Source organism: Hemibagrus wyckioides, linkage group LG03, assembly GCF_019097595.1.
Source record: "Hemibagrus wyckioides isolate EC202008001 linkage group LG03, SWU_Hwy_1.0, whole genome shotgun sequence".
Classification (NCBI taxonomy): domain Eukaryota; kingdom Metazoa; phylum Chordata; class Actinopteri; order Siluriformes; family Bagridae; genus Hemibagrus; species Hemibagrus wyckioides.
Genome location: NC_080712.1, coordinates 29,926,595 through 29,943,888, shown reverse-complemented (window position 1 = coordinate 29,943,888; position 17,294 = coordinate 29,926,595). Strand labels below are relative to the sequence as shown.

At 35.9% G+C, this 17,294-nt stretch overlaps 1 protein-coding gene across 1 annotated transcript in view; it reads right to left on the bottom strand.

The window, feature by feature from the left end:
- LOC131351081 (MAM domain-containing glycosylphosphatidylinositol anchor protein 1) overlaps nucleotides 1–17,294 on the bottom strand; it is a 200,064-nt gene that overhangs the window by 28,874 nt on the left and 153,896 nt on the right. Inside the window, exons 12-15 of the mRNA XM_058386253.1 lie at nucleotides 14,471–14,645; nucleotides 8,045–8,068; nucleotides 7,082–7,234; nucleotides 6,117–6,278 (exon numbers count right to left, since the gene is read on the bottom strand). Of these exons, the coding sequence (XP_058242236.1) occupies nucleotides 6,117–6,278; nucleotides 7,082–7,234; nucleotides 8,045–8,068; nucleotides 14,471–14,645 (514 nt within the window). The remainder of the gene's footprint in view (nucleotides 1–6,116; nucleotides 6,279–7,081; nucleotides 7,235–8,044; nucleotides 8,069–14,470; nucleotides 14,646–17,294) is intronic.

Here is a 17,294-nt window from a genome sequence, read left to right as displayed (position 1 = left end):
ACCTTAGAACAAGATCGACAAGATCAGACTACATTAGAACAAGTTTGACCAGATCAAACAATACCTAATAACAAGATTGACTTGATAGGACTGTAGACCTTGGACATGATCAACAATATCAGACTGTACATTAGAACAAGATCAACAAAATCAGACTGTACCTTAAAACAGGTTTGACCAGATTAAACAGTACCTAAGAACAAGTCTGACTTGTTTAGACTATAGACCTTAGAACAAGATAAAAAAAATCAGACTGTACATTAGAACAAGATTGACAAAATCAGACTGGACCTTAGAACAAGATCAACAGTACCAGACTGTAGACTTTAGACAAGATCAACAAGATCAAACTGTAGACCTTAGAACAAGATTGACAAGACCAGCCTCTACCTTAGTCCTTGCTCTGAAACATCTAATGAATCTAAAGAACATCAGGCTAAATGCTTTAAATTCAACAGATGACAATGAAACTCAAACGGAGCACACAGAGCAAACTGGAATGGGATAAAGAGTTTTCTTGGACTGTACACAAAGAACCTGGGCAAGCAATCATGAGGAACAGTTGCAGAAGAAACTACGGACATGAAGAAGAAGGAAGACATAAACAAAACAAAAATCTTTGCTGAATGGACACTTGACAAGGACGTGTACTCCTCTTTTTATTAGCATTTGGCAGACACACTATCCAAGGCAACTTACTGTTTTCTCATTTACTTCTACTTGCAGTTGAGGGTAAAGAGCCTTGATCAAAGGCCCAGAGGTGGCAATTTGGCAGTGGATAGATCTGAACTCATTACCTTTTGATCAGTAGTCCAACATCTTAACTACTGAGCTACTCCTTCCCCTATCAGAGACACCAATGTATAAAAGAAAGAGACAAGCGTACCAAGGGCAGTACCAGATTAGAACAATGAGGACTGGAGAGGAAAAGTCCAAGGCCATACAGCTATATTGTTGTTGAGTTGTGTTGTTGTCCTTCTGCTGTTTCTTGGTCGAGTTCACCACAGCGGATCACCTGAATCACATATTTTGATTTGACACAAATGGATGCCCAAAGCTTTTATTTTATATGGGTTTGGGTCCAGCACCGAGAGTTAACCCCTGAGTGGCTGGGTTGGTTCCCAGCCCAGGAACTGAATCTGGGCTCCGGGGGCGAGAGTGCGGGATCCCACCACTGGTCCGGCAGGGAAGGTATAGAGTGCTGTAACTGTTATTTTTTTATTATTATTATTATTATTATTATTATTATTATTATTATTATTATTGTATATGTTTCAATATAGTACAATTTGTTCAAGGGGGTATATCCTATACTGTAAGCCAGTGCAAAAATGATAAAAAAATTTTTTTGAAAACTTTTGTTTACTAAAAAGAGTCTGTTTGAGAGTTTGTTTAAACTCCTTAAAAAGAGTTTGTTTACTAAAAAGAGTCTAAAAAGAGGACGGTAGTAAAGAAAGGCACCTCTAACTAGTTGGACATTTTGCATTGCAAATTTGAGCAAACAGAAGGAAGGATTTTGTTAATAACAGAAAAAAGAGACTTTGGGTTTAAAAGGTCTGAGTCATATTTTTCAGTGTTCTCAGTAGAACGGCTTAGGCTTTCACCCTGAATGGTTGTAGCAAAACAAAACAGGGTAGCTTATTAGCGAGGCTAAAGGAAAGCCAGAAGGGATAACCTTGGATTTTTCAATTGGGCTTTATTCAGCTCAATTTTTCAATCAGAATAAAAGAACTGAGGCCTGGGCATTTATCTGACATATGTGGTCTGAGTCTAATTGCCTGTGCTTCTGTTTTGGACATTGAAACTTGTGACACATGAACAGAAGAGAGTCTTGACGTATAATAAAACTGTTCATCAGCAGATGAAGACAGCACTGTTGCCAAAGCTACATGACATAATGAAGGTATCAGATGCATCGATGCTCATTTAATGTGTCATCTTATTTACTTCAGACTTTGAAAAGCTTTGAAGCAGGTTTTTTTTTCCCTAGGAAAACACAAGACACAAATAAGAACACAGGCATAACAAAACGACTAAGTATAATTTTAAAAGTTTAGCAACTGGTTTACGTTCTCAAAAATAATGTAGTCGGTGCCGTGACCCGGATCAGCAATGCTGCTCATGTCGTTCATCGGGAGCAATCCACAGTCTGGCAGCGACCCTTGCTTCACTAGAACATTCAAAACAGTGCTGAAGGACTATGTTTCATAGTTTTCTTTAATTTTATCATTACTTTTTAACCAGACTACCAGAGAACTACATAAAAATCCTTCCGTTTATATCTAAACTGTGGGCCTGTTATTTGTTATCAATCCAGTGAGTTGCAAGAGCTCTACTCTGGTGTTGTAAAGGATCTCCACCCATTTCCATCCTGCTGATTTCTTGCAATGAACATAACAGAATAAACAACATGATTCCTATAACGTCCGCCTTGTGAACTGCGATTCAGCTAAACTCTGCTTGTCTGTATTTATGATTAGAGAATGCAACCGGGTACTTGAGAGCAACACAGTGTGATATTTTTCCTATGAGAACTAAGAAACTCGCCAGTTAAATGTTGAATAATGAGTAACAGCTGGGCTTTGTGGCCTTTTCAAATGCATTTCATCTATCTTTTTTTTTCTCCTTCTTGTTGCCCGTCTGGCAGCTTTCTTCCTTCCGCTTCTCAGAGGCTGTTCTCTAGTGTGAAGTTAGCAGCAGCTATGCAGAACTATTTTCCCCTGTGCTAATTCGGGACATTGTTAATGTTAGCCTTGCATGGCTAGCGCACCTTTCAGATCTTTGCTTGCTAACAGGGATGTCTGATTCTCTGTGGGAAGCCCTGAGTAATGAGGGTTCCGACAGCCTCACTTTCGCTCTAAAGCTGGAGTCTGTACTCACCAAGCTGCCCACATGCCCACGCTCGAGCTAATCATTAGCAGATTATGTACACAGCACTGGCATTCAGCCAACGGTGGGTTTAAGCACAGACGAGGGCCGCATCTCAGCGTGATTAGCGATGCTAACGGTGATTTGATGCTGGTTAAAGATGATATTTACGGTGAGGTGCATGATCGGGCCTCGTGGGGAAGGGCTGCTGCTTAGGTAGGCACTTTGGCTAAACACTGCAATTGGTTTTTCTCCTTATATGGCATGTAAAGTGGACAGTTTTGAGAGCACAATGGAAAATGGATGGGTGCAAGATGCAGGAAATACTCTACATCCCATATATGCAGTCAAATATATAAACACAACCACAGCTAGGCAGCATATGAGGGTTTTCTATAGCATCACGATGATGATGCATGCTAGTGGTGTGTGTGTGTGTGTGTGTGTGTATGAGCACGATTGGCTTCTGTGAGATGAGCACCCTGGGGTGATTCTGATTGTGATTAATGTGCCTCGCCTTTCAATTATAATTTTCATTAAGGATGTGCTGTCTGTTCTCAGTCTCTTAAATAGTAATGGAATTAATAAAACATATGCTTTGAAATCAGCAGCCCGCACAGGCCCCGAGGAGAACGTGCCACCGTTTTTCAAAAGGCAGAGAGAATCTGAGGGAATGTCTCTGCCGAATGTGGAGCAAATGGCAGATAATTATAGCTCAGGATCGTTAAATGAAGACGAAAGAGAAATCAAAGCAGTGATTTCCAGACGAAAAACAGCGAAAGAAAAGAAAGCGAACCTTCGAGTGCACGCTCACTTGCTTTTAGCAGCCGAATCCAATAAATGGAACTAAATATTTAGCTCAGAAGATCATAAGGGTCTCCCTACGGTCAGTCAGAGACATTTCCACCACATGTTGCATCTCCAAAGCCACACAACACACACCCTATACTTTCCTTCTGCCTGGAAAAAAAGTACTGAAGCATTCAAGCGCTCAAGGCCAGATTTTGTACAGTTTCTTCACCCAAAGCACCCAAAGCATAACCAGAGCCTGGACTTGCACCAACCCACACACACACACACACACACTCATACACAACTCAACACTATTCCTTTTTTCCCTTAGAATTTTTTAACAATTCTTTCCAAAATTCTACTAAAACATATCCTTCATTGTGTCCATCGTCCCGGTTTAGTAATTATTGTACTGCACATTGTGTAGTTCTGTCTTGTTTTGTGTAGCACCATGGTCCAAAAGGATGTGTTTCATTTCACAGTTGGATGAAATGACAATAAAGCCACTTGGGCTTGATTCTACAGTTACCTTAAACCAGAAACTGGAAAGCTAAAGGTCTGTAGACTTCCTTAACCTTATGGGTGAATTTGAAAAATAAATAAATAAATAAATAAATAAATAAATAAATAAATAAATAAATAATAAAAAATCTATGAAATTCTGTTGTACTGGATCTAATTAGAAGGGGGGAAAAATGTTTTTAGAATTAGTCAAAGTATTTCATTGTGTCACTGTTAGAGCGTTAATTAGTTAAAAAAAATTAAAAGTTCGAATACTAGCAAAAAGTTTCATCAAGGTTTAGTTTTCCTTAAAAAAATGACTTCTTGAATTCAGTACATGCATTATGCTTTGTGGGATATTGCAGACTGTAGATCACGGGTATGTGGTGTTAATGCCCATCCATAAATCAGTCAGTGTGTGTGCGTGTGTGTGTGTGTGTGTGTTTTGACATGGATGGAAGATCTGTTTGCTGGATATAGCACTCTGATGGAGTACCGTGTGATGAAGGGTCTAGAAAGTGACTGATAGCGCCCTTGCGTCGCCGTAAATCAGACGACGGCCTTACGTGACCCTGCCATCAAACAGGATGCAAACACACACACACAAACACTAACTATAATAACCCAATGTACACATGGACTATTCTTAATTTGTCAACTGACAGCTGGCAGAGACGTCATTAAGCACAGAGTGTAATCACACACACACACACACACACACACAAACTCTGTCAATTCAACTGAAATGATTTAGGGATAATTAGCAGTATGTAGTAAAACTGCACGCTGTTTATGCACCGCTAAACAGCCTGAGCATATCTCAGACAATCCCAGACAGAATTATTACAGAAATCTATAATTAGAGTCCAACTTCTAAACATTTTAATACGATTCGTGCAATTAACGTCAATTATTCTGACTTCTACAGAGTTGGCGTCGATATTCAGGCTGGGAAAGTTCCTTGGATTCAGATTCGGGGTCTGATGGGGGTCTGATGCTGCCAGACTTTTGCTGAGCGGGATCATCAGCAAGGTGATAGTATAGAAAATACGGACTGAAGCACCAGACCGTTTAGTTGCTGTGCTTTCGGCTGAGGTATGATACGAATATGAATAAAAATACGACAAGCAGCATCTGAACATGAATTACTGCAAATTCAGGTGCACAAGATACACACTCGAGCTACCCAGGATAGCCAGGATGTAGGATATTCTATCAGTCGTTTTAGGTGCAGTGTTGTATGCAGGGGTATCCCTTTAAAGAGATTCTGCTCAGAACACACACACACACACACACACACAAACAGACTGATGGATAATGAGACATATTTCCCCAAATAAAAAGACACTGACATAGAATACCTTCCTGTAGGCTGGAGCTCAAACACACCTACACACTGGATATTTGAGGCTGCAGCACACTTAATATAGACTTTTACACACACACACACACACACACACACACACACACACACACACGCAAACACCCTTGATGTGACAGAACAGGGGTGGTTGATAATTTGACAGGGACGCAAGCCCGTACCAACCGCAACAGTGACGAACACTTTTTCCACTTTTCTTCTGTGTGTGTGTGTGTTTGTGTGTGTGTGTGTTTGCCTCGCACATCTGCAAGCACAACATTAGTGTGACAGAACGGTGACAGATGTCCTCCTCCTCAATGGCTAGCTCAATGGAAAGGTGCCAAAGAGCAAAAAAGACAATTGCACACACACACACACACACACACACACACACAAACACACAAACACACACACACACACACCCCTAGCTATTTCACCCCACTAGGTCCAGACAGATGTCACTTTAAGTTACAGCACCATGTTTTAACACTCAAAATAAGTTATACCTCTAGTTCTTTGTCTGTCTCTCTCACTCACACACACACACACACACAGACACACACACACTTCCTGTGTGCAGTGATGTGGTACTGACCGATGTGTTTTCCGTTCATATGGTAAAAGAAGGAGACGCAGTACGGCACTCTGCTGGATCCGGACGGACCTCGAGCCGCTGTGACGTTGTAAAGTGGAGACAGGAGACGAGCTTTATCACCCTTCTGACGAGGCCGCGATGTCTCGATGTACATATAATAACCTGTGATCAAGACACAGAGGCAGAGGCATCTAAAACAAGCATTTAAACCACCAGCTATAAAAACAAGCACTCGTTATTACATGTGAAGAGATGAGATAGAAAATAAGGAATGTCCAAAAAAGAAAAAAGCCGAAGAGAAGACTAGAATATCAGATGAATCGCTGATACCGTGGGTTTAATATTACAGCTTGTTTTTAGGGAATTTTATCAAATCGATAGATAGATAGATAGATAGATAGATAGATAGATAGATAGATAGATAGATAGACAGATAGATAGATAGATAGATAGATAGATAGATAGATAGATAGATAGATAGATAGATAGATAGATACTTTATTCATCCCAAAGGGAAATGTACAACTTCCAGCAGTATCCACAAACAGAGGTAAAAAGGCAATAAATACTAAAAATACTAAAAATTAAAGGTAATAAAGATAATAAGGTTTAAGGGTTATTGATCAGAATGTCAGGGGTTCAAGCCTCAACACTGAGCCGCTGATGTTGAGCCCTTGAGCAAGTGCCCTTAACCAATGACAAATAACGGCTTCTTCTTCATGTTGTGTCTCAGGGCAGAGTAACAGACTCTAAAGGAAAAGACTCTATCTGCGCTCTTATGCATACATGAGGTCAAACAGCACTACGATTGGCTTGTGATTGACAGGGGATTAAAGGTATTTCATTCCTTCTACTCATTATCAGTTCTACTCTTGATGTCTGAGATAACATCCATGCAATAAAAATGGACTTAAGCATAGGATCAGAAACCCCAAAATATGCGCAGCTCCAATATAAATATTTACCTTCTTTGGTCCCACTTCGGTCGGTATCGGGCCCTGTGTTGACCGAACGCTTGGGATTTTGACTCAAATGATTTTGTCTGGTCCAATCAAATATGTCGCTGCGATCCTGTGAGAATCCACAGATCCTTGCGTCCTCAAACCCGCACACGTGATCTGATGGGGTGATGGGGAAAAAAAACACACACAGAAAAGCATTGGGTGGTAAATATACAAATGTGTGTGTATTAAAGGGAAGAAAAAGTATACGATAGCCTGGGGTTGTTCAGAAAGAGTGATAATGATGGAAGGAAATAGATGAAAAATGATGCCGAAAGAGCGCCGAAGAAATAACACACTCGCTCACGTCTACGGCAAACACGATTCACACGTTGCTGCTTGTATAATTCTAATTTACATGCAGCATTAAACTTGATTAGCAAGTGTTAAAGCTCTAATGTCAGATACATGCTGGAGAGGAAATATTTTACGTAGCTTAAATATAGTTCTCGGCGTTAAGCACCACTCGGGTCTGGTTGTTAGAATCCGTGTGAAAAATCAAATATTAGTTACCTAATTACACTCGGTTTCATTCTGTATACTTATATATATATATATATATATATATATATATATATATATATATATATATATATATATATATATATATACTTTTTTTTAGAAAAAATGTTTCTCTTTTTTTGTGGTTCAACAGAATCCACAGCAATTCACATCCCACCCTGCTCTCCAAATTGCTCCACTTGTCCTCCAATCTGTTTTATTCTATGTTTTTATAATTGTAGCACTCTGGCAAAGCTCTGCATGCGGGCTGCCAGCCGAGCCATGTTGAATTTAATTAAACAGAACTGGAGAGAGAGAGAGAGAGAAGAAGAAGAAGAAGAAGAAGAAGAAGAAGAAGAAGAAGAAGATGAAAGGAAGGAAGGACAATAGGGAGGGCAGTAAAAAGGGAAGAGACGGCTGTCTTACCTGAAGGTCTTGGATAAGTGTAGGCTGTAAAAGAATAAAAAAAAATAAAATGAAATTCTCAGAAAAATAACAAGACAAAATCTGTCAATCACGGTCCTGTCGTAAAGTCCAAATGGAAATTTAAAACCAGATTTGCATATTTGCTTACGCTAGACTGTATGTAATGATCTTTCGCAGAAGTTGCTTGACAATGACTTTTATTTAACTGGATTAAGGAGAAGCAGTTTTCATCAATTCGCCTTGTGGGATCAGGAGACTTTCAGAATGACTCCATTTGAAAGAATAAGTACTTGGCTAAAAGGGAACAGAGATACTTGGGGGTGTATTTTGTCTCATTTTTTTCCCACCTTATCAGATTTAACTAAAGAAACTTTACAGCTTGGTCAGACAGATACAGAGAACTCATACACTATGCGACTGTTTGGTGTAAAATAACAAAATGAAATTCTCTGAAAACACCAATGATGGTAAGATGCATTGCATTAAAACAGTGAAATTTGACCTTAATTTTAACCTGAAGAAGAAAATAAAAGATGATGCAACAGTCTGTTTTGTATGGTGGCTGAGAAGTGCAAAACAAAATAAGAAATCAGAAAATAAAATAACAAATCAGAAAATTAAATAACAAATCAGAAAACAAAATAACAAACCAGAAAATTAAATAACAAATCAAAAAACAAAATAACAAGCCAGAAAATAAAATAACAAGCCAGAAAATAAAATAACAAATCAGAAAACAAAATAACAAACCAGAAAATAAAATAACAAATCAGAAAACAAAATAACAAACCAGAAAATTAAATAACAAATCAGAAAACAAAATAACAAATCAGAAAATTAAATAACAAATCAGAAAACAAAATAACAAACCAGAAAATTAAATAACAAATCAAAAAACAAAATAACAAGCCAGAAAATAAAATAACAAGCCAGAAAATAAAATAACAAACCAGAAAACAAAATAACAAACCAGAAAACAAAATAACAAATCAGAAAACAAAATAACAAACCAGAAAATTAAATAACAAGCCAGAAAATAAAATAAATCAGAAAATAAAATAACAAATCAGAAAACAAAATAACAAATCTGTATATAAAGTAAAAAAATCAGTAAATAAAATAAAAAAATCAGAAAATAAAATAAAAAATCAGAAAACAAAATAACAAATCAGAAAACAAAATTACAAATCAGAAAATAAAATAACAAATCAGAAAATAAAATACCAAATCAAAAAACAAAATAACAAATCAGTAAATAAAATAAAAAATCTGAAAATGAAATAAAATAAAAAATCAGAAAACAAAATAACAAATCCAAAAACGAAATAACAAATCCATATTCTTCCTGCTGATTATCTGTCAGATAGATGTCTATAGCAGTAGAAAGTGCATAGGAGTGTAGCTCTGCTCTTATAGCGTCCCTTGCATCCTTTAATCTGCAATATTTTTGTCTTTGTAACATACCTGCTTTCTTTAGATGTGTTTTTTAAAGATCGCAAACTAATCTTTATGCCATGATACACTACCAGGATATCCAAAATCACGGCATATGAACCTCCTTCCTCAAAGTAGCACTGAATAAGTTTAATTTTCTCCTTGCTTGCCAATGGAAATTTTCTTAGATTTAAAGTTGCAGTATCGAATGTTTTAAAGTGAACGCAGAACTCCACACATGTACGAGAAATAAAGCTAGATACACAATTTCTTACTTCTTGTATGTCTCGAGTGACAGATGTCTTGTCCAATCAGTGCTAGGGTCTTTAACAGTGAACATTTAAAGACTTTAGCAGGAAGGATTAGTGTTAAATACACAATGAACTCTAAATGAATTATGCCGACCTATAAGTTACTTAGAAGCTCTTAGATGGACATTATTTACATTTACATTATTAACTCTGTAAGGATGAGGTTTCATCAAGGTTTCTTCCTAACATGATCTCTAGGAAGATTTTCCCCGTTACCATTGACTTGGGCTCGCTTATAGGAGATAAATATTAATTTAACTTTTGTAATCTTTATACTAGATTTTTATATCTCTGTAAAGCTGCTTTGAATTGAATTTTGGCAGAAAGTTGATGTTTTCAGTTATAACATCAACGTTATAACAAGACAGAGAAAATAAAGAACATGCGGTCATTAATCGAGGACCTAATTCATTATAAAAACTAGCCAGGCTGCCAAACCCAACTCTGAATACAAGCAACTTTCCCAACTTTCGGACCCAAGTTTACTTTTTATATGGTCCTGAGTTGAATGTTTGTTTAGCTGGTCATACATCTGTGTAGAATGACTTCCTGGAACTTCTTTTCACAAAATTTATCATTAAAAATTGATCCCTTATCCTGTAACTTCCATGGTTAACGTCTGCGTGACCTCCTGCCAGGAGCAAACCGGGTGTCTTGACTTATTCAGAACGGTATTTCACTAGACACTGCATATTAGAGCTATTTGGCAGATCATTCTTTGTAGCATTCTCCTCGAATTATTAGTACATCATTTCTTCTCCTGAGAACAGCTCTCAAGACGTCGCTTGAAAACTATTAATTCAGCAGCACAAGTGTGTGGGAGGCCTGTTTGCAATTTTAATTACTGCTGAAATGCATAGTAGCGTTTATATTTATGAGAAGGCTTTAGAGGGAGAAACATTCATGCTTTCTCCAACCCACAATTTATACCAGCCTTGGGTGGAAATTAAGAAGCGGCTCTATTGGACGTTAACAAATTACACGCTGTTAACTTGAGCACTCCCCCATTTTTCCACGCTGTTGCTTCGCAGAGCTCCACGCTTCACCGCTAATGTTCGGAGCTAATGATCTGGACTGATGTTTGGCAAAGCCTTCGAGAGGCCCGACTCTTGAGTTTTCAAATAGCAAACAAGAGTTTAGGGAAAAACGTAAAATATTAACATGGACGTGGATACACAAACGTGTTTGAAACAGAATACAAGCATTTTGTAGCTAAAAACTGAAATACCTGATTGTTTTTCACATATATATATTTGGATTTTTTTAAGCCGTTTCGAAATCTACTGTACAAGTCTATTTGTCTATAGAAACGATACAAATCTATGGCAATGGTACAAACTATAAAATTCTACAGAATCTGTACAAGTGTACATAAACTGTACAAGTCTCTAGAAACTGTAGAAGTCTATAGAAATGTTACAAGTCTATAGAAACTATACAAGTCTATAGAAATGTTACAAGTCTGTAGAAATGTTACAAGTCTATAGAAACTATACAAGTCTATAGAAAATGTACAAGTCTATAGAAATGTTACAAGTCTATAGAAATGTTACAAGCCTATAGAAACTATACAAGTCTATAGAAATGTTACAAGTCTGTAGAAATGTTACGAGTCTATAAAAACTGTACAAGTCTATAGAAATGTTACAAGTCTATAGAAAATGTACAAGTCTATAGAAATGTTACAAGTCTATAGAAATGTTACAAGCCTATAGAAACTATACAAGTCTATAGAAATGTTACAAGTCTGTAGAAATGTTACGAGTCTATAAAAACTGTACAAGTCTATAGAAATGTTACAAGTCTATAGAAATGTTACAAGTCTATAGAAAATGTACAAGTCTATAGAAATGTTACAAGTCTATAGAAATGTTACAAGTCTATAGAAAATGTACAAGTCTATAGAAATGTTACAAGTCTATAGAAATGTTACAAGTCTATAGAAACTATACAAGTCTATAGAAAATGTACAAGTCTATAGAAATGTTACAAGTCTATAGAAATGTTACAAGCCTATAGAAACTATACAAGTCTATAGAAATGTTACAAGTCTGTAGAAATGTTACGAGTCTATAAAAACTGTACAAGTCTATAGAAATGTTACAAGTCTATAGAAAATGTACAAGTCTATAGAAATGTTACAAGTCTATAGAAATGTTACAAGCCTATAGAAACTATACAAGTCTATAGAAATGTTACAAGTCTGTAGAAATGTTACGAGTCTATAAAAACTGTACAAGTCTATAGAAATGTTACAAGTCTATAGAAATGTTACAAGTCTATAGAAAATGTTACAAGTCTATAGAAAATGTACAAGTCTATAGAAATGTTACAAGTGTACAGAAATGTTACATGTTTCTAGAGATGGTACAAGTCTATAGAAACTGTAGAAGTCTATAGAATCTGTACAAGTCTATAAAAATTTCCAAGTCTATAGAGACTGTAGAAGTGTATAGAAATGTTACAAGTCTATAGAATCTATGCAGGTCTATATAAATGTTACAAGTCTGTAGAAATGTTACATGTTTCTACAGGTGGTACAAGTCTATAAAAAATTGACACGTCTATGGAAATGTTACAAATCTACAGAAACTGCACAAGTCTATAGAAATGTTACAAATCTATAGTGTACAGAAATGTTACATGTTTATAGAGATGGTACAAGTTTCTAGAAACTCTAGAAGTCCTTAGAAATGTTACAAATCTATAGAAATGTTACAAGCCTATAGAAACTATACAAGTCTATAGAAATGTTACAAGTCTGTAGAAATGTTACGAGTCTATAAAAACTGTACAAGTCTATAGAAATGTTACAAGTCTATAGAAAATGTACAAGTCTATAGAAATGTTACAAGTCTATAGAAATGTTACAAGTCTATAGAAACTATACAAGTCTATAGAAAATGTACAAGTCTATAGAAATGTTACAAGTCTATAGAAATGTTACAAGCCTATAGAAACTATACAAGTCTATAGAAATGTTACAAGTCTGTAGAAATGTTACGAGTCTATAAAAACTGTACAAGTCTATAGAAATGTTACAAGTCTATAGAAAATGTACAAGTCTATAGAAATGTTACAAGTCTATAGAAATGTTACAAGCCTATAGAAACTATACAAGTCTATAGAAATGTTACAAGTCTGTAGAAATGTTACGAGTCTATAAAAACTGTACAAGTCTATAGAAATGTTACAAGTCTATAGAAATGTTACAAGTCTATAGAAAATGTTACAAGTCTATAGAAAATGTACAAGTCTATAGAAATGTTACAAGTGTACAGAAATGTTACATGTTTCTAGAGATGGTACAAGTCTATAGAAACTGTAGAAGTCTATAGAATCTGTACAAGTCTATAAAAATTTCCAAGTCTATAGAGACTGTAGAAGTGTATAGAAATGTTACAAGTCTATAGAATCTATGCAGGTCTATATAAATGTTACAAGTCTGTAGAAATGTTACATGTTTCTACAGGTGGTACAAGTCTATAAAAAATTGACACGTCTATGGAAATGTTACAAATCTACAGAAACTGCACAAGTCTATAGAAATGTTACAAATCTATAGTGTACAGAAATGTTACATGTTTATAGAGATGGTACAAGTTTCTAGAAACTCTAGAAGTCCTTAGAAATGTTACAAATCTATAGAATTTGTAGAACTGTACAGAACTGATACAAGTTTACAGAAACTGTACACGTCTATAGAAACTGTAGATGTCTACAGAAATGTTACAAGTCAATACAGATGGTGCACATCTGTAGAACTGGTCTATAGACACATCTTAATAGAGAAATTGTACTATGGTCACTCCTGTCAGAGCAGCTGCTAGAGAAAACATATCTGCACCGTCTGGCCAATCAGAATCAAGCTCTCAGCTGTGCAATAGTTTAAATATATTTAGTGATATATTTTCAAGAGCTAGGTTTGTGCCAAGTGATATTAAAAATTACAAAATGACAATCATATATTTTGCTCTTGTCCATCAATCTGACAATTCTAATAAAAGCCAAAAAAATAAAAATAAATTAGAAACCATATTTGTTTACTTAAGGACTCTTCTTTAATAATTTGACACTTGCACTTGGAGACATAAATCTTTTTCCTTTCATTGGCTGAAGATGTTTTTTTACTTCATTAGATGAAGGATATCATCAATTTGCTCGTGAGATCAGGAAACTTTCAGAATGACTCCATTTAAAAGAATGGAGATACATTTGTTCATATTTATTATCCTTTCATACCACCTTACCAGATTCTAAAGAAACTAAACAATGTAGTCATGCACTATGCTACTGTTTTGTATGTAAATTAACAGCAAAAAAACAAGAAAGAATACAGAAAAATAAATTAAAAAATATTTTTTATTATTTTTTTTCCACTGTGAGTCTTATTTAAACCTGTCTCTGTGCAGTGGTTGAAGTATTTTAATAGTTTTTGCTAGTATTACATTGTATATTATATTTACTATTAGAAACCAGTGAACATTCAAAACAAAAGGCAATATTCCCAAGCAAATATCCAGTAAAGTGCTAAAAATTCCTTTAAGATGGTACGAATTAACTCAAAAGGAAATGAAGAGGCTTATGAGTGCAGTATTTTCTCTTCTTACTAGCAAGATCACTGCTTTGTGTTTTCCTAACTCTATCTGCTGTTATGCTGGGTGAGGGTGTGAGAACTTACGCTCAGAATACTGGATGGTCCGGGTGACGGTATCCCCAGTACCGAAGGCAGTGATGGGAGTGAGGCAAACCTCGTAGGATAGAGGGATTCGCAAGTCTGTTATGGTGTATGACATCAACACACCTTTCACTGGCTCTCTGGTGTTGATCTGCTTGGACATCACCTTTTGACCCATCTGTACACACACAAGGAAGGAAGGAAGAGAGGGAGGGAAGTAAGGAAGGGAAGGGAAGGGAGAGAAGCGAAGGAAGGGAGGGAAGGGAAGGAAGGAAGGAAGGAAGGAAGGAAAGAAGGAAGGAAGGAAGGAAGGAAGGAAGGAAGGAAGGAGGGAAGGGGAAGGAAGGAAATATTTTGAAAATATTATATTATTATTATTATTATTATTATTATTATTATTATTATTATTATTATTATTTGTAATAATTATTCACAGAACATGGTAAGGAACCTGCCCCATCACCATTTTTTTCTTTTTACGAAAATGTTCTTTCAATCTGCCAAGTCCTTGAAAAATACCTTTTGCAAACATCTAAAAAATATCTCATTCATTTTAGTCAGTGTTTGTAACTGTAAATTAGCAGAATCAAATATGTGTTTAATAACACAGATAATTGAAAAACAACCTCCGTCAAATTCCAGAAGAATGAGTGGCCTTTTCAGGCAGCAGCAGGAGAAAAAAATGGATTTAATACAACACTTTATTAACACCGAGGTGATTAATGGCGTGTGCCCGGAGATGCTGTTGACGCCATCTTGGAAAATACATCCTTAATGGAAATTTGTCAGTGGTGTTACCCATCACCGGTGTAATGGCCTGTGCTTATGAGATCAGTGGCGATTAATAACTCCGGTGACTTCAAGTAATGACACCACATTAAAATATCATTCAAAATTGAAACATTTGACTGGTCAGAAAAAAGTCTGCAAAGTTTCTATAATCATTATTAACATCATTATACATAATTAACTATATTTACTAAACTAAACAATTAGTAGCTTAACAATTGAAACTAAGCAAGGATTCCTTTCTGGACTTTTCCATCATGTTGGCTGTGGCTTACTTGGATATACTGGGAATAAAGGATGTCCATTATCACAAAAGTTTAGAAATCTGTAAATTCTATTCTGTAAAATAATATGCAGTTGTTGCTGAAATAAGTGGAACAGCAAGGTCTATTATTTTGCTTTGGCTCTGAACTACATAGATTTGGGTTTGAGATCAGAAGATGACTACAAGACAAAAGATCACCTTTTTTTCCCACTATTTACATCCAGATGTGTTAAACAACTTAGAACATGGAACCTCTGCTGATATTTCCCAAATAGTTATATTGCTTAAGCCTACTGCATCTCTCATTCCCTTTTTTCTCACTGGCTTTCTTATCTCCCATAGACAGCTACCTGGTCTTCATGTCGGTTTAACCTTTTTATCAACAGACACGTTCTTCAGAGGCGAAACCCAGAGCTCGGATCAAGAGCTATTAATTGTTTAAACCATCATTCTAAAAAGAGCACAAGTGGGCAACACCAGTCAGCCAATGTTCCAATATTTTCGGTCACTTGAAAAATAGGTGTCAGGTTACAAGTTGTGGAAATAAATATCAGGAAAAGAAAGCTGAAAACGCTGATCTGTTCTGTCTTGTGCATCTCTTGGGTTCAAAGTCAAATGTGTTTAGTTTACAGCAAAATAAATACATAAATAAATAAATACCTATTGTTCCAATACTTTCAGAGAGGGAATGGCTATATAACAAACCTACAATAAACTGCACATAATATAATACTATAATATAATAATTCATGACATATGGGAATATTTAATAATAATATAAAATATTTCTGCATTAATTAAAAAAAAAAATAAAATAAAATAACATTTAAATGTTATTTTATAATATTAATTATAATTTCTAATTCTAATTATAATTATATTATAATATTAAACATCCATGTCGTGAATGATTTTGTTTTAATTATCACAAGGACATTTTTTCTTGTGCATCTAATAAACAGTAAGCATTAAGCATTACCTAATGTAAAGAGCATTCACCATCGCCTGCCTTAAGAGTAAGACATATTTATTTTCCCACAACCATTTAAGACGCTGTATTCAGTATTCAGCCCTTGCTACTTCTTCAGTGTATTCTGCCTGGCCTTGTCAATAGATCACTCGCCATTGTGTATTTATAAGTGCATTTGCTTAAAGGAGCCAGGCACAGACAGTTCCATTAAAACCTGCTGAATTATTAACAAACATTATCATTACTTAACGGCGGTGGAAGGTGACATGGCGGCGTGAAGCGAGGACCCACAGCGCCCACAGCCAGATGGGAAAATGTCTTTTTTTTTCCCTTAAAATAAAATGTGCATGTCGTGTAATACAGGTCTTGTATATATAATTTCTGATTATTGGGTACCGCTGGGGAACCAGGAAACAAGGAACCGTTCAAATTAAGAAAGGAATTACGATGAAATCATCATACAAGCGTTCTCTAGATTCGAGTAACATCTATAAACCCATATAAATCCCTTTTTCATGGATGATTTGCAGCGAGGAATCCTCTCATGAGTCAGGACTGATCAGCTGAAAGCTTTTTTTCACCTTGCCGCTGCTCATTAGTCCATTTTTTTTGCCATTTCAGTACATCAGTGGGTGGGAATTTCTGAATTTCTCTGCACACGGAAATTACACAATAGGGGTCCAGGAAACATGGACTATATAAACAAAATTAAAAAATTTGAGAAGTAAAGCAAGTTATAAACAAGGAGTCTGGGAGACATGAAAATTGAAGATTAGACGATTAGGAAATGAGAATTCTGGGAA